This window comes from Rattus norvegicus, chromosome 1 (genome assembly GCF_021556685.1).
Source record: "Rattus norvegicus strain SHRSP/BbbUtx chromosome 1, alternate assembly SHRSP_T2T, whole genome shotgun sequence".
Lineage (NCBI taxonomy): Eukaryota > Metazoa > Chordata > Mammalia > Rodentia > Muridae > Rattus > Rattus norvegicus.
In genome coordinates this window covers 185,424,471-185,450,242 of record NC_141534.1, presented here as the reverse complement: position 1 = coordinate 185,450,242, position 25,772 = coordinate 185,424,471, and the positions used below count along the sequence as shown (strand labels likewise).

At 40.3% G+C, this 25,772-nt stretch overlaps 1 protein-coding gene across 2 annotated transcripts in view; it reads left to right on the top strand.

Moving 5' to 3' along the window:
- Positions 1–373: 373 nt before the first annotated feature.
- Positions 374–25,772, top strand: part of Smg1 (SMG1, nonsense mediated mRNA decay associated PI3K related kinase) — a 101,809-nt gene continuing 76,410 nt past the window's right edge. Inside the window, exons 1-2 of one of the 2 annotated variants that reach the window (XM_087592724.1) lie at positions 374–801; positions 24,072–24,129. In XM_087592724.1, the coding sequence (XP_087448850.1) occupies positions 24,116–24,129 (14 nt within the window). In that variant the 5' untranslated portion in view covers positions 374–801; positions 24,072–24,115. 2 annotated transcript variants of the gene reach the window in all.

Sequence of the window (25,772 nt, the reverse complement as noted above, 5' to 3'; positions counted from 1 at the left end):
CTCCACATACCCCCACCCGTTTTGGCTTTACGCGGACCTCGCCTTGAAGCGAAGCCTTGGCTCTTGTCACTCTGGTGCCTCTCGAGCAGGTCCCGCCTTCTGCCTTTCGCACCTCCCCTCTCTAGGTTCAGCAGCCACAGACCCCGCCCCAACAAGTCCCGCCCTTCTTCTCCAGGCTTGGGGCGCGCCGGCACCGCCCCCCTAGGTGACCCTACCCCTGTCATAAGCCCCGCCCCTAGTCCATATTCTGTGACCAATAGCCCCGCCTTTTACCCTAGCCCCGCCCCTCCCCAGGCTCCTAGGGTGTCGGCACCGCCCCTCGCTCCCAGCATGCCGTGCGGCAGCGGCGGCGCGGCGGGCGGAGCCGGGAGGCGGGGAAGCCGTGGCCGTGTGAGCGTGAGGAGCCGCCGCCACCGCCTCCTCGCTGTCCTCGTCCTCCTGGGCCCCAGCGTCGCGGGCCGCGCGCTGCCCTGGAAGAGACGTCGCCTCGCCTGCCTCCGCCTCCCCCTCGCCGCGCCGCTCCCGCCTCCTGCTCCTGCGTTGCGGGCTCCAGCGGAACCCGGAACGGCCGTCCGCCTCCCCCGCCCTCCGCCGCCCCCTCCGCGGCTTCCTCCTCAGCCCCGGGCCAGATCGCAGTGTCGGCGGCGGCCGGTTCAGGCGGCGATTCGCGCTTCTTCGGGCGGCGGCGCTTGGCCATGTCGTGTCGGGGAAGGTAATGAGCCGCAGAGCCCCGGGGTCTCGGCTGAGCAGCGGCGGCGGCGGCACCAAGTACCCGCGGAGCTGGAATGACTGGCAACCCAGGTGGGTGACCGCGTCGAGCTTCGCTTGGAGCTGGCCGAGGCCTAGGCCCGCGGGACTGGGAGGCGCGGCCTAGGCCCGCGGTCCCTGGAGCCGGGCGCGGCTTCCTGGGTGTCCTCCCGGCCTGGCTCGGCAGGAAAGCCACTGGCGGCCGAGGCCTCTGTGTTGGGTTGCCCGCCTCTGCCCGATGGCTGGAGCAGTGGCTCTAAGCTTGGGTGGAGGAGGACGTTCCGCTGCTGTCTATCTCCGAGTTGAGATTTGAGGTCCAGGAACCCTCTCTGTTACCCATTAACTCCTCGGCTCCTCCTTGTCCAGTGCTCTCGCCAAAGACCACCTTAACTCTGTGCCCTTCTGGACTCTCACGTGTTACTTGGTGTATTCTAAAAGCTCCGAACTCCTACCGAAGCCTTCTGACTTAGGTAGGACGTTAGTCGATCAGAAGATGAAATTGTGGGACTGTGAATGGAATCGACCCAATCTGGCACTGGGGCATTTTAAGTGTTCCCAAACTGCAGATATAGTTTTTCTGGTGAACAGCAATTTCCCTGGGCACTTGGAGTGAATTTGGATTCTCAGGAGTAGAGAATTTCCTTTTGCATGGCAGAGTTGGGATCTGGTTGGATTTAAAATATTAAGAGCATTAGCACGAAAGAAAAGTTATTTCTAGTTACGTCTTTCTGATAATGGACTGGTTATACTTAATGTAGGTTCCCATTCTTTGCTGAGTAAAGGCTTCAAGTATTCAGAGACTACTTAGTTTTAACACAGTGTCTAGAAATTCCTAAATGTATAAAACTTGTATTTCAGTAGAAGTTGATGCGTTCTTTGAAGTACACTCCGTTGTTGGGAAATTGGCCACGTGAATGGAAAGCACACACTTTTTGGTGTTGTTCTTGCTTTCTAGTAGATCCCCCTAATTTGAGAAGAGTTTGGATGTGGAGGATTGCTATGAGAAGTTAGTATGGCATTTTTAAGAGTTGGTAGAGAAATTCAAATGCTCTTTGGCTAGTAGGGGTACACTTATTTTGTTTAACGTGCATTCCTAAACATCGTGTTTCTTGAGAACTGATGTTTGTGATTAAATTATTTCAAAAATGAATGCCTAAGTCTAGAGTTGAGATTTGAAGCAGTTATAAAGAATAATTGCAAAATCATCACTTTGATTTGCCCTGCATGAAAGTTTGTACAGTGCGTAAACTAAAACAAGTTGACATTCTTTTCACTGACATGCTTTGTTGTTTTCACTGTTACTGAGATGTGTGAGATTTGATTCTAAGCAGCCAACACATTAGGTGATAAATGAACTTGAATTTGACTTTCGATAGAGCTCCTATTTAAAAATGGATTCTATAGCTGGCCGTGGTGGCACACACTTTTAATCCCAGCACTTGGGAGGCAGAGGCAGGAGGCTTTCAGTGAATTTGAGGCCAGCCTGGTCTGAATTCCAAGACAGTCAAGATAAAAAACCCTTGTCTGGAGAAAACAAACAATGGGTTCTACTATCTTTTAGCATTATGACCTGTACACACACAAATATGAAGCAGAATGGCTTATACATATAGTTAAGGAATATGTAGATAGGTTGTTAATAAATGTTGCCCATGTTTCAGATGCTTTTATATCTTGGCTGAATGAGGGTGTATGGGGAAAGGATGAAGACTTTGTATGAGCTCTGATTGAATTCTTGGGTAGAGGATACTCTGAGGTGCACACTTGGCTTTATGGAGTAGCAGTTTACAAGGCTGGAGATACTTGCTTTCTAGAGGAAACAGGAATATACGTGTACCTCTTAGCAAAACTTGGTTTATTTGTAAGGTGGTCATGATTGATATGCTAAATAGTTTGGAAAAAACTCAGGTTTGTCGGTTATAATTTTTGTAGTAAAAGTTGAGGTCATTCTCTCTACTCAGAAAGATGAGTGGCTAATGACAGAATGAAGATACCTCCCCACTCCCAGGCCAAGTGCTTTTTTTTTCCAAGTATTTTCAAGTGCATAGAGACTATAGTTTATTCAAATATTTTTTTTTTTTTGGTTCTTTTTTTCGGAGCTGGGGACCGAACCCAGGGCCTTGTGCTTCCTAGGCAAGCGCTCTACCACTGAGCTAAATCCCCAGCCCCTATTCAAATATTTTTAAAAGTCTTTATCTGTGTGGGCATTTCTCTGCCACAGTGAGCCACAAGTGGATGAGTAAATAGAGATCAGAGGACCACATATAGGAGTCTGTTTTCTTTTTCTACCCTGTTAATTTAACTCAGGTCATCAGGCTTGGCAGCAAGTGCTTAAAAGCCATCTTGCTGATCCTTGAATTTTAAAAAAAATTACTAATTTTATGTGTATTGATATGTGCCTGTAGTTTATGTATGTACACCGCGTGTGTAGGAGCCAGGTGAGGAGAGAGTTAGATCCTCTGGACTCTTGAAGTTACTGGCAGTTAGGAGTCATCATGTGGGTGCTGGGAACCAAACTCTAGCCCTCTTGTAAGATCAGCAAGCTGCTGAGATCTCTCTTCAGGCCCTCTGCTTTTTTTTCTTCTTCTTCCTCCTCTTCCTTCTCCTCCTCCTCCTCTTCCTCTTCTTCCTCCTCTTCCTCCTCCTCCTCCTCCTCTTCCTCCTCCTCCTCTTCCTCTTCCTCCTCCTCCTCTTCCTCCTCCTCCTCCTCCTCTTCCTCTTCCTCCTCCTCCTCTTCCTCCTCCTCCTCCTCTCCTCCTCCTCCTCCTCCTCCTCCTCTTCCTCCTCCTCCTCCTCTTCCTCCTCCTCCTCCTCTTCCTCCTCCTCCTCCTCTTCCTCCTCCTCCTCCTCTTCCTCCTCCTCCTCCTCCTCCTCCTCCTCTTCCTCTTCCTACTCCTCCTCCTCTTCCTCCTCCTCCTCCTCTTCCTCCTCTTCTTCCTCTTCTTCCTTGTCCTCCTCCTCCTCCTCCTCCTCCTCCTCCTCCTCTTCCTCCTCCTTCTCTCCTCCTCCTCCTCTTCCTCCTCCTCCTCCTCTTCCTCCTCCTCCTCCTCTTCCTCCTCCTCCTCCTCTTCCTCCTCCTCCTCTTCTTCCTCTTCTTCCTTGTCCTCCTCCTCCTCCTCCTCCTCCTCTTCCTCTCTCTCTCTCTCTCTCTCTCTCTCTCTCTCTCTCTCTCTCTCTCTCTCTCTCTCTCTCTCTTTAGAAAAGATATTGTTTGGCTGAGGATGACCTTGAGCTCCTGATCCTGTTTTTACTTCCCAGGTGCCGGCTGGCAAGTTTGTGTGTTACTGCCAGGCCTATTTTACTAAAACAATTATTTGCCCTTTCTGTACCATTTTTTTTTTTTCCTCTGATTTTTATGGAAGGGCAGGTGAGGAGGAATCAGACAACTGAGAAATTAATTCTTGGGTTGGGAATACATGAAACAGCCCTGGGTTTGATTCCCAGCCACATAACCAGGTTGTGGTAGTTAGTACATATCAGTAATTCCAGCAGTGATGTTTCTCATCGGATCAGAAATTCAAGGTTATCTTCAGCTACATAGTGAGTTTCAGGCCAGCCTGAGCTACACAAGACCCTGCCTCAAAACAACAGAAAAAGAGCAACAATTCTTGTCAGTTTCTTAAATATTAGTTTACTAGTTGTCCTGTCATAGTAGAAGTAATCCCTCTTGCATAGGTACGTCTTTGGTGACTGAATAAATGGGCTACTTCGGTAAGAACAACTTACCAAGTCCACTAGAAATAGTTTTTAAGAATATTTACAGAGCACTGGGCTTGTGGTCAGTCAGTCAGTTGTGTGTCTTCCCAGGGTTTCTCTGTGTAGGCTGTCCTGGAACTCATTGTGTAGTCCAGACTGTCCTCTAACTCAAGAGATCTGTCTGCCTCTTCCTCCTAAGTTCTGTGATTAAGGGCATGCTCCACCACTGCCTGATTGTAGTTTTATTCACTGTTCTCTCCTACAGAGTGGGTAGGTAAGAGGTTAGGTAAGGTTGTGGGCTATAATCTCACCTATAATCTCAACACTTGGGAGGCAAAGCCAGGCTGTATAGTTAGACTCTGTCTTGCAAAGAAAAAGAAATGAATGATGTGGACTGAAGAGATGGCTTAGTGGTTAAGAGCGCTGACTGCTCTTCCAGAGGTCCTGAGTTCAAATCCCAGCAACCACATTGGTAGCTCACAACCATCTGTAAAGAGATCTGATGCCCTATTCTGGTGTGTGTGAAGACAGCTACAGTGTCCCTCTTCTGATGTGTCTGAAGATAGCTATAGTGTACTTATATATAATAAATAAATCTTTTTTTTTTTAAAGAAAGAAATGAGTGGTGTTAGGTTAGTTTTACTATTTACTTGCAACCTGTTGCTATCTCAGACAAAAAGGTTGGGAAGATTTTGGGGATCTTCCCAACCATTTCGTGCTGAGCAGAGACCTATCTTTGCCAGTAGCCAAAGTGTGTGATTTTCTGGATTTTACCTATATGGAAAATACCTAGTTGTATCCAAAGATACAGATCAGAATGCTTCAAAAGTTTTTTGAGCTGCGTGTAGTGGTATACACCTTTAATCTCAACACTCTAGAAGCAGAGGCAGGTGGATCTCTGAGTTTAGGACCAGCCAAGGAAGACTACAGCCTTATGTGAAACAAACAAAAATTTTTTTGAGGAGCTGGAGAGATGGGTTAATAAGTAAAAAACAATCAGCACCAGGCCTGTGACCTGAGTTTGATCTCCAGAAACTACATGAAACTATATGGTAGGAGAGGTGACTTCCACATGCCTTTTTTAAAAAGAGATTTATTATCATATATAAGTAGATTGTAGCTGTCTTCAGTCACACCAGAAGGGGGCATCAGATCTCATTACAGATGGTTGTGAACCACCATGTGGTTGCTGGGATTTGAACTCAGGACCTCTGGAAGAGCAGTCAGTGCTCTTAACTTCTGAGCCATCTTTCAGCTCGACCTCCACATTCCTGTAGGTGACTTCCATATAAGCACTGAGGCACACATGCTCCTGTTTTCAGGCAAATGTAAAAAAGTTGAAAAAAAATTTTGACATAGGGTCTCATACAGCCCATGCTGATCTTGAGACTCCACTGTTGTCTTTACCACTTAAGTGCTGACAGTTAATAGGTAATGTGCCACATGTTCAGCCAGAACTCTTTGTTTGAAAGTTAAGTGTGTAGTTACTTATTGTACACTTTAATATTCTAAATTGACATTGACTAATTTGAGTGGGAGTTAAATTCATTAAGAAAAAAAAAGAGTGGTCTGGAGAGATGGCTCAGTTCTCAGTACTCACTTTGGGCACCTCACAGTTCTGTGTAAATCTGGCTTCAGGGCATCTATTCCCCTACCCCACCCCCCTAACACCAATACATATTGAAGAAAAAAAAATGGATTTAAGGATTCAATAGGTCTTACTCCTATACTTGGAAGTCTTAGGAGTTTAGCTCATATGTATTGTATATTAGGTAGCTTGTGGTGCTCAAGTTTTATCTGTAGATTTTTTTTTTTTTTTTTTTTTTTTTTTGAGACATAGTCTTACTCTGTAGCTCAAACTGATCTCAAGCTTCAGGTACTCCTCTCTCTCAACCTTGAGTAGCTGGAGTTACTGGTATGTGTCACAGTTCCCTTCTAGTATTAAAACAGTTACCGTTTTTAGTGCCATTTTACCAGATCAAAGTTTTAAGGAGTATAAAACTCCATGTGTAAGATCAAAAGATAGAAGTGTTGTGAAATTAGAGGAAGATATTTATGTCTGGTATGAAAAGTTGGGTTTTAAGCTGGGTAGTGACAATTCATGCTTTTAATTCCAGCGCTTTCTATGAGTTCCGGGGCAGCCTGGTCTACAGAGCCAGTTCCAAGACAGGGCTACACAAAGAAACCCTGTCTCAAAAAACAAAATATACAAATAAAAAGTTAGGTTTCTAATTTGGAGACAGGGTTCTCACTACCATTAGCCCAGGCTTATCTTAATGCTCCTTGCTCAGTCAACTTGTGGAGTGCTAGAATTATACAGGTGGGCAGGCTGTATAGCCTGGCTGGCCTGGAAATCCCTCTATAGATCAGGGTAGATCTGCCTGCTTCTGCCTCTGCCTCGGTTAAATATGTGTGCCATCCCAATTGGCTTGACATTAGGTTTATGAGACCAGAATTGTTCTACTTTTTTGTGAGTTTGGTAAGTCTGGCATCCATAGATATATAATATACTGAATAAAAAAAATAAAGCATAAAACCAAAGAGCCACATATATATCTCATTGCTATGAGTGGAATTTTAAATAGAACTTAGTAAGTGTGCATGAATTTTTGTTTGGTCTGTATTGTCTACTGGGCTCAAGTGATCCTTCTGCCTCAACCTCCAACAGCTGCAGCCCACCAAACTCCATTGATTATCATTTTTAAAAAAAGATTTATTTATTTTAACTTATGTGAGAACACTGTAGCTGTCTTCAGACCCACCAGAAGAAGGCATCAGATCCCATTACAGATGGTTTTGACCCACCATGTGATTGCTGGGAATTGAACTCAGGACCTCTGGAAGAGGTGTCAGTGCTCTTAGCTGCTGAGCCATTTCTCCAGCCCCTGATTATCATTTTTATCAGTTCTGTATTACAGGTTGCTGAGTGCATTGAGAGTTTTCAATTAGTTGTATATGAGTGTGTTTTTTTTTTAACAACTTAATATTTTCATTATCAAAACCTTTATAAAAATATTTGGCAATTATATCTTTTTTAAAGACTTATTTGTTTGTTTTATATGTAAGTATGCTGTAGCTGTCTTCAGACACACCAGAAGAGGGCATAAGATCTCATTACAGATGGTTGTGAGCCACCATGTGGTTGCTGGGATTTGAACTCAGGACCTCTGGAAGAGCAGTCTGTGTTCTTAGCCACCGAGTCATCTCTCCACCCCAGACAATTGTATCTTTAAGCTGAACGTTTTTTCCCTTCTTAATTCCTTAAGAAAATCTTTCTGTGTGAGAGAAGGGGCAGGGGGACCGAGAGACGGACATGTGACACACTGTGGAGGTCATAGACGTCACTGTGAAGTCAGTCCTCCCCATCCACCTTTATGTGGGGTCTGGGGATGGAACACTAGCCAGCCGTCACGCTTATTGACAGCAAGTGCCTTAGCTCATGAGCATCTTGTTGGCCCTTCATTCCTTTTTAAAATCTCAGTGAGCCTGAACTTCAAACTAGTACTTACACTTTTAAAATTAATTTTTAAATTTTCATTTTTAAAATATGTGATTGTTTTGTATGTCTGTGAAACGTGTGCATGCAATGTCCCCAGAGGCCAGAAGAAGGCATTGGATTGTATGGGACTGGAATTAAAGGTGGCTATGGGTGCTAGAAATTGAACCTGAGTCCCCTGAAGAGCAGCTAGTGCACTTAACAGCTGAGCCGTCCACCAATCCCTATTTCAACTTTTTTTTTTTTTAAAGATTTATTTTATTTATTATATATATAAGTACACTGTAGCTGTCTTCAGATACACCAGAAGGGGGCATCAGATCTCTTTACAGATGGTTGTGAGCCACCATGTGGTTGCTGGGAATTGAACTCATGACCTCTGGAAGAGCAGTCGGGTGCTCTTAACCACTGAGCCATCTCTCTAGCCCTCAACTTTTTTTTAAAAAAGATATATTTGTTTTATATATAAGTATACTGTAACTGTCTTAAGACACACCAGAAGAGGGCATCAGATGTCATTACGGATGGTTGTGAGCCACCATGTGGTTGCTGGGAATTGAACTCAGGATCTCTGGAAGAGCAGTCAGTGCTCTTAACTACTGAGCCATCTCTCCAGTGCCCTATTCTAAATTTTAAGAAATAATAAAATTAATAAAATAATTTTAACTGTATGGATATGTCCTCACCAGTAAATATTGATACTTTTTAGGGATTTTTTTTTGACTTGCAAGTGTGAGAAATAAAGACTTTTGAAAATGATAGCATACTGTGCTCTAAGGCCTTAGCTATGTGTATTTGATCGTAGAAACTACTGAACTGTTCTTTAATTAAAAAATGACAAGGCATATGGATTTGTGTGTTATAGTGTGGCTGTGACTATTTCTATATTAATGGCTCTAGAGGAGGGAAAAGCTATACAGCTGAGTGGAAGACAGTGGGGTGATGGATTTGTTCCATATAGTTTTTATGGTAAGCTTGGAGAAAATCAGAACCAGACAGAAAGGCTGCTGTAAAATATAAGCTGTCCCTGATAAATACTCTGTTTATTTAGAAGCAGGCAGCAGTGCTTGTGAGGAGTAAGAAAGACGATGAAGGGGCTGGAGAGATGGCTCAGTGGTTAAGAGCACTGTCTGCTCTTCCAGAGGTCCTGAGTTCAAATCCCACCACATGGTGGTTCACAACCATCTATAATGGGATCCGATGCCCTAATCTGGTGTGTGTGTGAAGACAGTTACAGTGTACTTATAATAAATAAATAAATAAATAAATAAATAAATAAATAAATAAATAAATGTGAAGACAGCTACAGTGTACTTATATATAATAAATAAATAAACAAACAAACAAACGATGAAGGTGGGGAGCTGGACTGGAAATACACTGTTGACTTTGGTTATAGTTGAAGTGTAATTGGAGTGGTTTGAGGAGCTGTTGGAAGTCTTATTAGCAGCAAATTGGCTTCAATTAAGAAGGTTCAGTCTGTTGGTTATTGAAGGGTGTGTAAGTTGTAAGGACAATTGGGAAAGCCTAGACAAGAGACCACCAAGGACCTAAGTCATCTATTCTGTGTTCTGTTTATAGTGCATGATTGAATCTCAGACAAAACTTTCCAATATGTAGAAACTTGGGCTAGTGTTGGTGAAGGGTGACCACTTAGGTGAGCATTTCTGCTTTCCCACACTTAATTTACCCTAGTAAGCATGATATGTCACACCTATAAAACAGATATGACCGTAGTGTCTTTTAGGAACACTGAATTCTCATAGTGCTAGGATTTCCTGCCTCTCCTATCCTAGTGACCAAAAAACAGATCTGAGGAGTTCCTGTCATTGCTTGGACTGACCTTGATGGAGTCACAGAAGCTGTATGTTTCCTTTCTTTTCATACTATCATTATTTTGATTACCTGAAGTTGGCTTCATTTTCTCAAAGCTTATTGTATTTTCGGAACTACAAAATAAGATAGAATTTCTCTTGTATCAAGACCTAAAAGCAGAGTTTAGAAAATTTGTAGTTTAAATCTTATACAAAATATCTCAGCTTATTATATTTTGTTTTCTGTTTTGCCTTTGGAGTGTTTGCTTACTGTTTGGCTTTAGAACGTTAGTTCTGCTCCCTTTTCTGTTTATTGAGTGAACTCTATTATGTATGTATGGTTCATTTTTGAGTTAGTGATTTTTTTTTTTAATTTTTTGATGGATGTGTATACCTCTGGTAACCACCACCCTCAAACAGGAGGCAGACTTTTCAGTTGGATTCCTTGCCCCTGCCACTGCTGCCAGCAGAAGTATATGGTGAGAGCATGCAATGACTTTTCTTTTTTTTTACATTTTTAATTTTTTTGTGTACGTGTGTGTGCATGCGCATGTGCACACAGGTACCTCATCTCATTTGTGGAAGTCAGAGACTGTCAGATGTGGTATTAAGTGCCTTTAACTAATGAGCCATTTTGCTGGCTCTTCCTTGAAATCTCTTGCAGAGAGGACATCTTTTCATGGTGTGTCAGGATTTATTATCAGTTTGATCTTTATCAGGTTTTTGGGTCTTACCATCTTCAGTGTACTTCTGTCACACTATTGCTGTAAACATGGCTTGCTTGCTTGCTTGAAGTATCCGAAGAGTGCTGTGAAGTTTCAGATGGTAGACCTACAGCATTATCATTTTGGGGTATATGGGTTCTGGGCCACATAGGTGGTCCTCATTTGGCTAAGCTTATTCTAAGACCCACAGATTCCTGGCCCTCTAATCACTCTAATCTACTTTTCAGCTTCTTTAACTTAACTGGAATCCTTCTGCCTCTGTGATCTGCCATTTTTCTAAAGTATGATTTCACTGATCTCAGTAAAAGCCAAAAATGTTCTTATCACATCAGTTACTCAGATTGGGGAAAACAACTCCAGCCCCCCACCTCCCCTGGGTGGTGTGTGTGTGTGTGTGTGTGTGTGTGTGTGTGTGTGTGTGTCTGTCTGTCTGTCTGTCTGTCTGTCTTTCCTTGAGGCACCTCTTCATCCCCAGCTCCTTGTTGCCACAGGTTGTTTGCATTTGCTCTTCTTGCTGCAGAGTGGTAGCTGCAGCTGTTGCGAAGTTTGTCTTTTCCAGAGTGTTCAGCCTAGCTGTTCTTACACTGGTGAGAAGTGAGAAGTGCACACTTTAACATTGTATTCTGAGTTTTCTTCATAGTACTTACTTAACCATTACCCCAAATCTATTTTTGTTTATATTCCTCAATCAAGCCTAACATATGGGAATCTTATATGTCATGTTTTGCATTTATATCCCCTTCCATTCTACTGATGCATCAAAGATAGTATGCAGTCTCTCATCTCCCTTTAAAAACAATTTTATTTTGAGACTGGGTCTCACTATGCTGACCTGACTGTCCTTGAGCTCACAGAGATCTACCTCTGTCTCCCGAGTGCTGGGATTAAGATATGTAACACCATGCCTGGCTTCATTCTATATTTGAATGTCAATATAATTGTCCCTTGCTATCTGTAGAGAGACCTGACTCCAAGACTCCACTCAGCATTCTTGGATGCTGACATACCTTCTTTAAAGTAGCACAGAATTTTCATAGACACTTTACAGCAACATTTCTCAGTCTATGAGTGAGTTATGACCCCTTTGGGAGTTGAACGACCCTTTCACAGGGGGTCGAGTACTAGATATCCCACCTATCAGATATTTACATTTCAATTCATAACAGTAGCAAAATTACAATTGTGTAGTAGCGATGAAAGTAATTTCATGGTTGGGGGGGTCATCTCAACTTGAGGAACTGTATTAAAGGGCTACAGCATTAGGAAGGTTGAAAAAAAAAACTGGGTTAGAGTATCTCTGGATGCCTTATGTTCCTATTGCAATGTCAATGTGTGTCGATTAGAGAATGATAGCAAAAAAAAAAATTCCACTGTATACTGCCAGTGCATATGCAGTGTTTTTCAGGAATACTTTGGTCATAGGTCATAGATTGGTAGAGCAGGACTTGGAGTTGGCAAGTTTTTTTTTTCCCAACATAGCTCCTGAGTTTATAAACCTGTTACCTTAGAAAGCATTTGAAGGAGATTTGTTCTTTAGCAGGCCAGTTAGCTTGAGGCAGTACATTATACAGTTGATCAAACAGCTGCAAGGAATGGTCCTTAATGGAAGGAAGGATATTCTCATGATTTGAAATTCCTATCTACATTGGTCTCTTACCCCATGCCTGCTATACCTATACATATTGCTGCATTCATTTTGATGTCTGTATCCTTTTTTTTTTTAAGATTTATTCATTTATTATATATAAGTACACTGTAACTGTCTTCAGACACACCAGAAGAGGGCATCGGATCTCTTTATAGATGGTTGTGAGCCACCATGTGGTTGCTGGGAATTGAACTCAGGACCTCTGGAAGAGTAGTCGGGTGCTCTTAACTGCTGAGCCATCTCTCCAGCCCTGTCTGTATCCTTTTAAAAAGTAAAATTAATTCTGGTAAGCTAGTACTGATATTCACATTATTCATCAAATAGCTAGGGCCTTGCCTCTTTTCTGACTAGATTATATCAATATTTAGTTGAAAAGAAAGCAATCTAGAATATGTTGTAAAAAGGCCAGATGCACTTCCTGTCTTATCTTTACTGTTCTTAGGGTACCTGAGGAAAAGTAAAGATGGAGTTGGTTTTCAGTGGCAGCAGGCCCATGGAACTTGAGACAGATTGCTTATTTAGAAGCCAGGTTTAAAAGGAGCCACAGGTTATAGTCTACTAAAAATGTTTAATGTCATTGTTTGGAGTATTAGCAATACTATAATATATAACATGTTCTATTTTAAAAACACTGAAGTTATAAAATGAACTTAGGAGTAATAATAAAAGGTATGTGTAGTAGTCATCTTACTGGCTGCAGCAACAAGTTTTCTTTTAAAAATACTTTTCATTTGTTATGTGCATTCATGTGCTGTATCGCACATGGGTGGAGGTCAGAGACCAATTTTCTTCCCTGCCAGGGATCAAACTCAGGTCATCAGGTTCACATAGTGTGTGCTTTTATCTGTTGAGACATGTTGTCAGAACAAAAATCAAGACAATATTTAAGTGGCTGTCTTAGTTATTTTAATGCAAGTTACCTTATTTCATTGAAAGTAATTGAGCACACACAAAAAGTTGCACTATACTGTTCTTGTTATATGTGTTAGTGTTTTGTCCCTGAGGATTGAATGCAGGGCTATGTGTATGGTAGGCACATGTTCTACCACTGAGCTGCATCCCAGTCCTTTGTTTCTCTGAGACAAGATCTCACAACCTAGAACTGATTGGCCTGGAGCTTGATACGTAGACCAGATAGCCTTGAACTTACAGATCCACCAGCTCCCCCAAGCCTGACTCTCCTACTCTTTTTGAGATAGGGTTTCACTATGTAGCACTGGCTGTCCTGGAACTTAAAGTGTAGACCATGCTGGCCTCAAACAGAGATCTACCTTGTCTGTCTCGATAGTACTGGGATTAAAGATGGTGTGCACCACCATCTGGGAACACTTGCTCTATTTCCCCCTCTTACCCCCGACAGGCTCTACTTTTAAAAGACACAGTTGTGCATGTATTTAGGTTACAAAGTGCTATATAGATAAATGTGTATAATGTTAATGGATTAAATCAAGCCAATTACTTTTAGCTTTTATGGAGAGGGGGAGAGCTCTTTGAAATGGACTTTTTTATTTTTATTTATTTATTTATTTTTTTTTAGAATTGATTGATGCAGGGTTTTCACTGTGCAGCTTTGGCTGGCTTCAAATCTGAAGTCATCCGGCCTCAGCTTCCTACATGCTGGTGTTACAGGTGTATACCACACATACCTGCTTTTGAAATGCACTTTTTGGAGTATTTTGTAATACAAACCACATTGTTTCTGACAAAGTCATTTTATTAGGAGAGCTCTGGAAACATTTTTCTCCACTTGAGACTTTGTACTCTTTTTACCAGCAACTTCCCTTTTTAACCTCCTACTATGGTTCACTTGCATTTGACAGAGGCCTGTTTTTCAGCTACACCGGAGGCTGAAGTAGGAGGATGGAAGGTTTAAGTCCTGCCTGGCCTACTAAGCAAGTTTAAGGCCAGTCTGGGCAACTTAGTAAGACCCTGTCTCAAAATAACAGTAAAAAATGGAGATAGTGGTAGCACATTGACTTAGTATGCCTGATTCCTCAGATTGGATGCAAGGTAGCAAAGAGGATCTTTGGCTGTGTTAGCATTGGTATTAGAAATGGAATCATCTTGTTTTGGAACCTATTGTGCATGTTCTGTGTTGATTCTTCATACATCTCTTAGGAAAGACTGGTGTCATGAACTAGCAGCAGAGTTAGGTTGGGGGAAGACAGGAACCGTTTCAGTTGGCACATGATCTGAAGATCAGATCCAGGTTAAAGATAATGTTTGGGAAATGTTTCAAACCGATAAAAGTGCCACATGAATGTGAGCGAGCTGCTATGTCTTAATTAATCAATTATTAATTTTTTTTTGAGAGGAGGCAGTGTTGGGGATAGAACCGAGGATCTTGTTTCTGCTATGCTGAGCTATCCTCACTCACCCCAGCATCAAATCTGGAATTTTAAACAACATTCTGTTATTATTTCTTACTCTAAATGTTGTAGACACACACATGTAGGTTCACATACACTCCTGTGTTTTGTAGTTGTATATTTTGATACATTTTCATTGTTTTTTTAAAGGATATATGACATCAGAGCTTAGATTTCTTCTAAGTATGTGGCATTCGTGGCATTTCTTAGTTATAAAATGCGGTGGGGTGTTAGATTGCGCTGTAGTGTGATGGTGTGGCTCCTAGTCTGTATCCTTGAACCAGAAACCAGTTTTATGTTGCTTAGTAAGGGATTTCAGCATAGATGTGAATCTACTTGCTTTTCTCTTCACGTCTTACCAATTCATTCTAAGAACTTGTACCAAATGTTGGTTGTGTTGGCATGTTTTTAGTTTCAGTATACAGAGGTGAGGTCAGATCTCTGATTTCAAGGCCAGCCTGCTCTACATAGGGAGTTCCAGGTCAGTCAAACGTTACATCAGGAGACCCTGTCTCAAAACAACAAAACAAACGACTGGCTAATGGTTGAAAGTACAAGCTAGGGAAAATATTCCAAACTTTATATCTTGGATACATTTGGACGGCAGGGGCATGGATTAAATTGCTGCTGCATAGGTTTATAGTGGTGTGTAGTGCTTAACTTTCATTATACAGTTAGAAACTAATTCTTTTAAGAACATCTTTGAATCTTTCTTTCCCCTAGTCTAGTGCCTGTGTGTTATGTACAGAGTTTTAATAAAGCAGTAAGAGGAGCCAGAGTCATAGGAAAGTTGTATTCTGAGACAGAAATAAGATTGAGTCAGGTAGTATATCAACGGAAGGATGTGTGTACACTACTAGGCAGATTTTGCTAGGATTTAAAATTGTATAAATATATTCAGATTAGCAAATAGTGCCCTTTCTAAGAAGATCCATACCTAAATGCTATTTTTCCCCCTTAATTGTAAAAGGAAATTATAGGGGCTGGAAAGGTGGCTCATCAATTAAGAGCACTGACTACACTCTTCTAGAAGTCCTGAGTTCAATTTCCGGCAACCACATGGTGGCTCACAACCATCTGTAATGGGATCCAGTGCCCTCTGACAATAGCTATAGTGTGTTCATATAAATAAAAGTAAATATGTTTTTTAAAAGGAAATTATAAAAGTTATTTTAAACTAAATGTGATTAAGTGTGTTTAGTATAAAATATAACAAAAAATGGAGTTTGTGGATTTGTAGGAGGTTTGAAATAACTAGGTAGTTTAAAGATGTTTCTAGCTTCCTTAAGTTTAAGCTAAATGTTAAGTATGTCAGTATTTCTGCTGCCTGCTGAGCACAGCTGGACTCTCCACCACCCCCCTTCTGGTTCTCTGATTCATGGGTTTAGTAAGTTCTGTACAACTCTCTTAACAGTTAATGTGGTGGAATTGTGTGATTTAGTGTCTTAATAGTTGATTTATAACATGCCTACTGAGATTTATCTTTTTTTAATTAAAATGTTTTTGTTTGTAAGCATTAGCATGCTTATGAAGATTATATGCATTAGCATGCTTATGAAGATTGTTTGTGTGCACTAGCATGCTTATGAAGATCACTGGGGGCTGCTTCCTTCACCAAGGGTGTCCTGGGAGGGAGATTGAAGTCCATTCGTTAGTCTTTTTTCTTTCTTTTTTTTTTACTTTTTAAAAAATTACTTTATGCATTTGGGTGTTTTGCCTGTGTGTATCAGTCAGTGCTCTTAGAAGGCAGAAGATGATGTTGGATTCCCTCTGGAACTGGAGTTCCAAATAGTATAGACTACCTTGCAGGGGAAGTTGAAGCCAGAGTGACCAGTGCTCGTAACTGCTGCTGATCCTTTTCTCCAGCCCTAGTTCAGTCTCAACAGCAGGCTTCCTTACCAGTCTCCCAGTACTTGCTTTTTAAACAGTGGTTGGAAACCTGTTTCTTACCCCAGAATATTTAAGGAGATGTGTCCTAGAGATGTTGAATCAGTCAATTTAAAAATTTACTTACTGTCTTTGTATGATTTTATTGGCAAAGTTAGAAAGAAAATCAAGGTGTTCTAGATGCTTCTTCAAGGTTGTTTTTTTTTTTTTTTCTTTTCTTTTCTTTTCTTTTTTTTTCGGAGCTGGGGACTGAACCCAGGGCCTTGCGCTTGCTAGGCAAGCGCTCTACCGTAACAAGCTAAATCCCCAACCCCTTTCAAGGATATTTTAATGCATAAACTCAAAACTGCCTTTAGATATTTCTGGCAGTCTTCCTCTGTAGAGAGCCACTGATATAGATTCTAAGCTTAATAAATGCCTTTTCTTGTTTGTCTTAATGTTTAAACATGTCACAAGTTAGGCTGTATCAGGTAGTTGCTTAGCAAGGTTGGTGCCCCTCACCTGCAGTATACCATCTCTCATGGTCATACTAATTTGATAAGATTCTCTTTCTCCTTTCCTTCCTCCTTTCCTCCCTACTTTTCTCCTTTTGTTTTATACAATTACCTATTTTATATGTATAGCGTTGCTCATATGTCTGTGTGCATTATATGCATGCTTGGTGCTCAAGGAGGTCAGAAGGTGTCAGATCCTCTGACAAGAAGGTTGCTGTGCTAGAAGTTTATAACTGTTAATTGTTGGTTTTGGCGGCACCTGTATGGTACGGTCCAAGTTTTTCTGGGTGCTTTGGTCAAATGGAATTATGGATAGTTGATAGTTGCTATGTGGGTGCTGGGACTTGACCCTGGGTCCTTTGAAAGAACAGCACAAACTGTTAACAAATAAGCCATCTCTCTAGTCCAAGAGATTTTGTTAAGTGTACAAGTCCAAGTCTCCAGCTCTGTCATCCTGAACATGCTCCATCTCATCCTAAAGTGACATGTCCAAATTACACATTTATCTGTCTTAATGTGCAAATGATTTTGTGGCACCACATCTTTTTTTCTTCTTTTGTCTCACATGAAAATTAGCATCTTTTGCATAGCATTTATTTTTGCTGTTTTTAATACAGAAACTCACTGTATATATAGTTCAGGCTGTGACTCAATGTTTAGCCCATCTAGTCTGGTGCTGCTTTAGTGTTGCTTAAATTTTTAATTTAGCATTACCCTTCAGTGATTCCTTAATGAGAACTTCGTGAGACTATTCAGTTATCAGAATAGGTAATAGATTATTACCTATTATAACAATTATTTATTTTAAATAAGGTGCCCTGTGGACTATAAAAATTTCTCAGGCATTGTCAATGACAAGGTTGCTGCTGTGCTAAATGTTTATAACTATTTATTGTTGGTTTTGGCAGCACCTGTCTGTTACTGGTCCAAGTTTTTCTGGGTGCTTTGGCCAGATAGAGTTTTCAGCTTCAGTTCTTCCTATTGACTATTTTTCAGGTCAGCAACTTGTTTCACTGGAGGTATAGTGACATCAAGCCAGTGCCGTGGCTCCAAGTTTTCTTATAAAATGGCTAAACATAACAGTCAGTATAAGGCATTACATTTCTGAATTATTAAAAAAACAAATCTTGCTTTCTTTGATAACCTTGCCATAAGAAACGAGTTTATTTTATTTTTTTGAGGTGTTGAACCTTCATGTATGTTTAGAGAGTATTTTTCCATTGAGCTTCTGCCCTATCCTAAGGGCAAATACTGAAAAAAAATGAAAATGACTTTGATGGAAGTGATGCCGTGTAGTTCTTTTGGTTTTAACAAACAAATGTAGTAGTGTAACTACTATAACTAGGCTAAAGTCATTCTCCCAGAAGCCCTCATGTCCTTTTGTAATCAGTTTCTGCACCTAGTCAGTGCTTCTTCATGGTTTAGAATGTCACAAATAAGAATGTGGTTGGTTTTGAGGGGGCAGTAAAATGCATAAAATGTACCGTTGTTGGCATCACGATGTTAGGCAATCATTGTACATTTCTATTTAGTTTTGAATAACCCTATATCCATTAAGCAGTCACTCCACATTCTCACTTTCATCCAGTGTGTGACAACTACAGTCCTACCATGTGAATCTGTTCAGTCATATGAGTAGAATTATGCAGTGTGTGTCCTTTTGTATCTGGTTAAAGTCACTTAGTCTGATGTTTTCCACATTAACTCAAGGTGTTGCTTGTGTGAGCACTTGATTCCTTCTTACTGCTGAATCATATTCTATTGTGAGATGCCTTGCATCTCTCCTGCCAGTAGACATATAGATGTTCACCTCTTGAGTAATGTAATTGTTGTGGTAGAACTTTGTATATGCTTTTATTGTAACATGTATTTTTAATTTTGGGCATATTCCTTGAGAGAGATTTGCTGGACTACATAAAATTTTCTGCCTTTTGAAGGATGGTCAAACTTTTCTGAAGTGGCTGAAGCATTTTACAGTCTCACAGCAATGCATAAAAAGCTCCAATTTCTCTATCTCCTCATTAAACCTTGTTCATTTTTGTTTTTGTTTTCAGTTTTTAAATTCTGATTATTGTAGTTAGTAAATTTTTCTCGTTTTGGTTTGCATTTTCCTAATTATAGATGATATTGAATGTTTTCATGTGCTTGACCCTTTGTCTCTGTCTTTCCCCTTTCCTCCCTCTTTTATTTCTTGGTCTTGAATCAGGTCTGCTGTGTCTATGGGCTGCCTGGATCTTGTGTTCTTTCTGGTTCTCCTATCACAGCCTCCTGAACCATATGCTTCATAGTGAAATTAGATCTTTGTAGTTAGATCTAGTGTAGTTAGATCTTTAAGCTAAAAGACACAACTTGATAGATTTCTGTTCACCATCATCTTCTAAACTCACATCCTTTCTTCTGCCTTCTTTTTTCCACGTAGCAAAAGCTGCATTTATTCTTCTGTCTTGAAAAATGTGTGATGTAAGATAGTGCCTCCTGTTGTTAGTAGTAACATCTCAAGCAAGTGAGCAGCTGAGACCATCCTATAACTAACTAACTAACCAACTAACCAATTAACTAATGAGTGTGTGAGTTTGAAGAAGGAGCTAATAGTGGGAATTTTTTTTTTCTGAAATTACACACCAGTTTTACACCCTGTTTTAGTTACTACTTCGTTAGTAACGGTAATACGTTGTATTGCTGTGAAGAGACACCATGACCAAGGCAAACCCCCCCTCCCAGCCTGCTCTCTATAAAACACACACACACACACACACACACACACACACACACACACACACACACACACAGGAGGGAGGGAGGAAAAGGAAGGGGAAAGGAGAGGAAGGGGGGAGTAAGTGGAGGTTAAGGTGGAGTTTTGAGAAACTTGGCTGTGAAGAGTCTGGACAATTACTGATTGAGATGGGATGTGCAAAACAGGGTCTCATGTGGCCCAGTCTGCTCTTCAAATTGCTGTGTGAGTGAGACTGCCCTTCAATTCTTGATCCTCTACCTCTACCTCCACCTCCTAAGAGCCAGGATTCCGTGCGTGTGCCTGACTAGATATTTAAAAGGAAAGGAGTCCAGTTACTTGTATAGAAGTGTTGTTCATGTGGTCTTGCAGGCGGTGTGGTAGAGTGGTGAAGTGGAAGAGTCTGGCCTACAGAAAGTAAAGGTGTTTGGGAGACAGGTGAAACTTAGGGTCTAGATGAACTTCTCTAGGGAGGAGCTTTACTTATTGTCTAATGAAGATGGAAAAAGCTACATGTGCAAATGGAGGTGAATTTGGATTTCTGGGGAGAAAGTTTGTAGTCACTAGTACAACTGGGAACTTTAGGTCAGTTAGGGAACCTCAGTTACTCACTGCTGTGATAAAAATATTTGACAAAAGCAGCTCAAGATAAGAAGGATTTATTTTGGCCCATGGTTTCAGAATGTCTCAGTCCATCGCGGCAGGATAGGCATGGTGGCAGGGTAGGCATGGTGGCAGGGTAGGCATGGTGGCAGGGTAGGCATGGTGGCAGGGTAGGCATGGTGGCCAAAGTAGAAGAGTGTGACAGGAAGGAGTCAGGGATAATACATTCCCAAGGACCTACTGTCAGTGACCCACTTTTTTTTTTTTTTTTTTTTTTTTAAGATTTATTTATATGAGTACACTGTAGCTGTCTTCAGACACACCAGAAGAAGGCATCAGCTCTTATTACAGATGGTTGTGACCCACCATGTCGTTGCTGGGGTTTGAACTCAGGATCTCTGGAAGAGGTGTCAGTGCACTTAGCTGCTGAGCCATTACTCCAGCCCCAGTGACCCACTTCTTATAGTCAAGTTCTAAAGCATTGGCTCTCAACCTTCCTAGTGCTGAAACCCTTTAATACAGTTCCTCATGTTGTGGTGACCCCAATCATAAGTTATTTTTATTGCTATTACATAAGGGTACTTTTGCTACTATTAGTGAGTTGTAATGTAAGTATCTTTGTTTTCCAGTGGTCTTAGGTGACCCCTGTGAAAGAGTCTTTTGATCTTCAAGAGAGTTTCGCCCATAGGTTGAGAACTCCTAATCTCCCAAATAGGACTACCAAATGGAGACAGAGCATTTCAAACATGATCATGTGGGGGTTTCTCAGATGTAAACCTTTGATTAGGCTTGTTGCTCTTAGTAGGAGCTCATTGTGTTAGCACTTAAATGTGAAAGCAATCTTTAAACCTGTGTAGCATTGAAGGTCTTGTTATAGATTATAGCAGAGGAAAGGAATGTGAGAGAGATATTCACTACCCTTTTCTCTGAAGACAGTTATGCACATGAACCACATTTTACCAGCTCTGGAAAAAAAAAAAAGAACTTAAAAGTTATAACCTAAAATAATTTCCTTAGTGATTGTACCTTCTGTTTAATCAGATTAGCTGTCAACTAATGTTATTTGAAGTGCCTTGGAAGTCACATTTATTTGGTGCTATTAAAATTATACTTTACCAAGAAATTGTAGTAAGTACATTTTTAATATTGCAAGGTTGATGCAAATTCATTTATAATCATGAAATGAAACAACATTGTTATATTAAACATGAATATAGTTTTTAAAAGTTTCGTAAGTTTTGGGTGAGTATATTCCGTGGGTTTTTTTTTTTTTAAATGTAGATACAGGTAGAGGGATTATAGTCCCTAATACTGTTTTTACTTCTGATGCTAGTTGCAAATCCTTATATATCAAACTTACAGTTTATTACCACAGAAAGTGTTCATATTAATGTTAGTGATGAACACATAGGGCAGAGTTCAGGAAAGTTCCAGGTATGGAGCTTGCAGTTGTTCTTTCCTTGGAGAATCACAGATGGTATGACTTCTTTGTTATCTATGTTCAATAGTACCCAACTGGGATGCTTGCTCTAGCTTTTGTGGGAGTTTTTATTGAAGTTCTGTAGCTAATTGCCTGCATAGTTATCTTAGTTTTCAGCCCTCTGGAGTTTGATTTATGTAATTCAAATGTTGCTACTAAGTCATACCATTTCACTCTGTGGTATGGCTTAGACTCCCCCAGGTGAACAAAAAGAGCCTTCCTAGGCATGACATTCCAAGATTTTAGAGACTTGACCTACTTGAGGCCATGGTTATGAGCTAGAGCTTCTTTAAGGAAGATATAAGGAAGGTAAAAATCTTTGTCATTCACATTTATTAAATATATTTTTGTTTTCAATCATTTTAGATTTGCTAGATACTGAGTTACAATAAAAATAGGTAATAAGAACTTATAAGTAATTAAAAATTTTGGTATTATAGTCACTTAGTACTTAGATAGTTAAGGAAAATTTACCAAGAAATTTGTATTACTTACATTTTTAATATGGCAAGATTGATGCAAATTTATTTGTAATTTTGAAATGAAAAGACATTCTTTTAATTTGAACACTTACTACTGTTGCTGCTGCTGCTGCTATTTTGTTTTTGTTTTTGTTTTTGTTTTTGTTTTTGTTTTTGTTTTTGTTTTTGGAGACAGAGTTCCTCTGTGTAAAAGAACATTGGCTGTCCTGGACTTGCTTTGTAGATCAGGCTGGCCTTGAAACTCAGAGAGATCCACCTGCCTCTGCCTCCTGAGTGCTGTGTGCCACCATGCCAGCCCTGAATGCAAAGTTTTTTCAAGAAGAGTTTTGTATAAGTAAGTCTCTGAGAGTTTGAAAAGCTGGCTAAGTGATGAAAGTTATTCTTGCAGGGGACCTAGGTTTTATTCCTACACTTAATGGTGGCTCATAACTGTCTGTGTAACTCCAATTAGAGAAACTAATACCTTTTTCTCTAATACCCTATTCTGGCTTCTGCAGGAACCAGATATGAATGGGGTTCATGTACATACATGCAGACTAAATGTTCATACAGAAAGAATGAAAAAATTAAAGGGAAAGTGTCTGAGCTTCCCAAATAATCAATCTTTCAGCCCTAGATTCCTTCTTAGGACTATATTTTTAATGTGACAACGGTGTTCATGAGGTCCTAGACTTTTTGTCTTTTCTTTTCCTTCATGAAAACATGTTTGAATCCAGGTGAGTAAGACTGTCCTGGTTAGTGTTTGGTCACCTTGACACTAGCTAGAGCTCTTTGGGAAGAGGAACTTTGATTGAGAAAATGGTAGATCAGATTAGCCTGAGGGCAAAGCCTGTGTGGCTTTTTTTTTTTTTTTTTTTTAAAGGACTCAGCTCACTGTGGGCAGTGCCAACCCCAGGCAAGGTGATCCTGAATTTTATAAGGAAGCCAGAGGAATCAGTTTCCTCCATAGTTTCTGCTTCATTTCTGCCTTCAGGTTCCTGCCCTGGGTTCTTACTCAGACTTCTCTCGGTGATTGAGTGTAAGCTGAGAGTTGTAAACTGAAGTAATAAACCCCTTTCTTCCCCCTGTTTGCTTTTGGTCATGGTGTATTATCACAGAAGCAGAATGAAACCCTAAGACAGAGACATTATGAGGATAGTATTAGATTTAAGCTTTAAAAGATAATCATTTTTATGCAGAATGAGCTGGCATTTTCTTCAGCTGTCCTTTGTGTATCACTGTTGTAGAGAGTATATATTCTTACCTCATTGCTCTCATTTCCTGGTTTATGTCCATTACAAATTAGCTCTAGCCAGGGGTGTGAAATCTCTTCAGCCCAGGTTAAAAACAGCTTAATGTGATGATGCTTATTCCAGTGGCACCACTAGATGTGGTGTTTGCATCAAGTCATTTTAGGGTCCTTTATGGAAATGCTTCCTCATAGGGAATTTTCTGACTTCAAACTTTCTAGAAGTGGCTTTTGGGGGGAATGGGGTTGCTCTGTGTAATGCTTATAGGAGCTGTACCAAAGACTATCCAGGAGATACTGTCTTCTATCTGTGTGCAGATGTATGAGGACTGAAGATCTGAGTCACTTGAAGTGAATAGCTTCCTAGATTTATACATTGTCTGGATTTTGAATATAGGTAAATAAAATGATTGGTAACTGTATTCGCATGGGATCTATATGTTACGGTTAAAATTTAAATTCTTATAGATTCACTTTTTTTTGATCGCCACTTAAAGAATCTTTGTTCTCCAAGGCAGAGTGGCTTTCCATCGGGATTTTTGCTTCAGTATTTGAACTTACAGTGGCCATAGTTAATGAAAAAGCATCTAACCATGAGTGAGATTTGCTTCATGTTTGAACAAATGTTTTAACCCGCTGTCTTCACTAATACTGTAACTGCTGTCTTACAGATTGACTTGATGCAAAACACCACAAAGGCTCCATATTACACAGTATGCGATTTTTGAGGTATGAGCTTTAGAAACTTACTACCTCTCATGTGGCATGTACATCAGGCGTAACTTCAGTTGGATCATTTTGGGGAAATTTATGCATTTCTTCTTTTTTCCTCTTCACATTTTTATAGTATTAAAGGGACTGTGGAAATATTTTTGGATCCTTGTGAGGATTCTTAATCTAACAGATATATTTTCTTTTTCCACTAAATTGAAACACTAATTCTGGTAGATAGCTTTTTTAGCCCTTTTAACTAGCTTGCTTAACACTGATTTCCTGATTCCTGGAGTTGAAATCTATGTTTTCTGTTTTGTGCTTTGCTAAATCTTAAGTGCTTATTTCTGTTCTTAACAGCTATTTATTTTTTATACTGTGGTGGTCTTGTCTTGTCGGTGCTAACAGCCTAACAGTTTCTGAGACATAAACAGTTTAGATATTGTAAAAGTTGCTGTTTCATAAAAATGCTCAGCCATTTTGTTGTGCATTTTGTGTCAAAATACATGTGCTCAATGCTGGAGATAAAAGTTTGCATTAGAAGAGCCTAACCAGGAGTGTATTTGGGACTGTTCTCATAGAGTGGCTCTGGCCTAGTGAGTTGTCGTTACTGTTAAACTTTTATAAAGCTAACTTTATGATGAAAAAATTTCAGTGTTCATAACTTTTGGGAGTTAAAAATCTTTTTTTCTAATGAATTGGGAAATTACTCTTGGTTCTGTAAGCATAATGTGAAGTCACATGCACCTAGTCAGTTAGAAACCTTTGGTAGCAATACAGTGAGTGCTTAGTTTCTTCATTGAAGAGCATAAGCTGCTTTACATGTAGTATGAGAACTTTTTATTGCATTTACATGCTCATGAACTGCTAACATATGCTCTTTTTAGCTTGGAAAACTTGAGTTTATTTTGAATTATGGCCATAATTCTTACTGGGCCCTGCCAGCTATGTATTTGTTAAGAATTCTATATATGAGCTTTGTAACAGCCTTATATATTAGATATTCACATTTTATACAAGAGAAATCAAAGGCCTGGAAAACAAGGGACAGTGCTGTTAAAATGCTAGGGCTGGAGCCTTAGCCCAGATGTTTTTAACTTGCACAATCAGCAGTCTCATGCTGCTGCTTTTTCACAGAAAGCGCTAGTTAGGATTGTATGGGCAACGTGAGCATACTGAAAATAGGGAATGCCAGCAGTGTAAATATTGATAGAAAGTTTTGTATATCAAAATTAGTCATGTGCTTATCTGATTTGTGCATTTACTAAATTATTTTGTTTTTCAGATTGAAGTAGGTGAAAATTCACTCTTATACCCTCTTCTTCCTTCCCCCCCAACTCTGCCAGGAAGCCCATAAGCTCTCCTTTTTTTCTAGTATTTTTTGAGAAAGTAATAATGTATTAGTTGATTGTAGGTAAACATTTAATATGATGCTTTTAGAGATAGGAAGGATTATTTTTGAATTATTTAATAAGTTTTCATGCTCCACTGAGCATTAATTCTTACTGAATGAATTAGCATCTGCAATAAAATATTTGCAATCTACCCCACCCCAACCCCAGTTTTGTGGATTTTATTTCTCTGCATTTGAAGAATTAGCTTTGTTTGTATGGGCACAGACATTCTTGAAGAGGACAGTCTACCCTTAGTTTTAGCTTGCT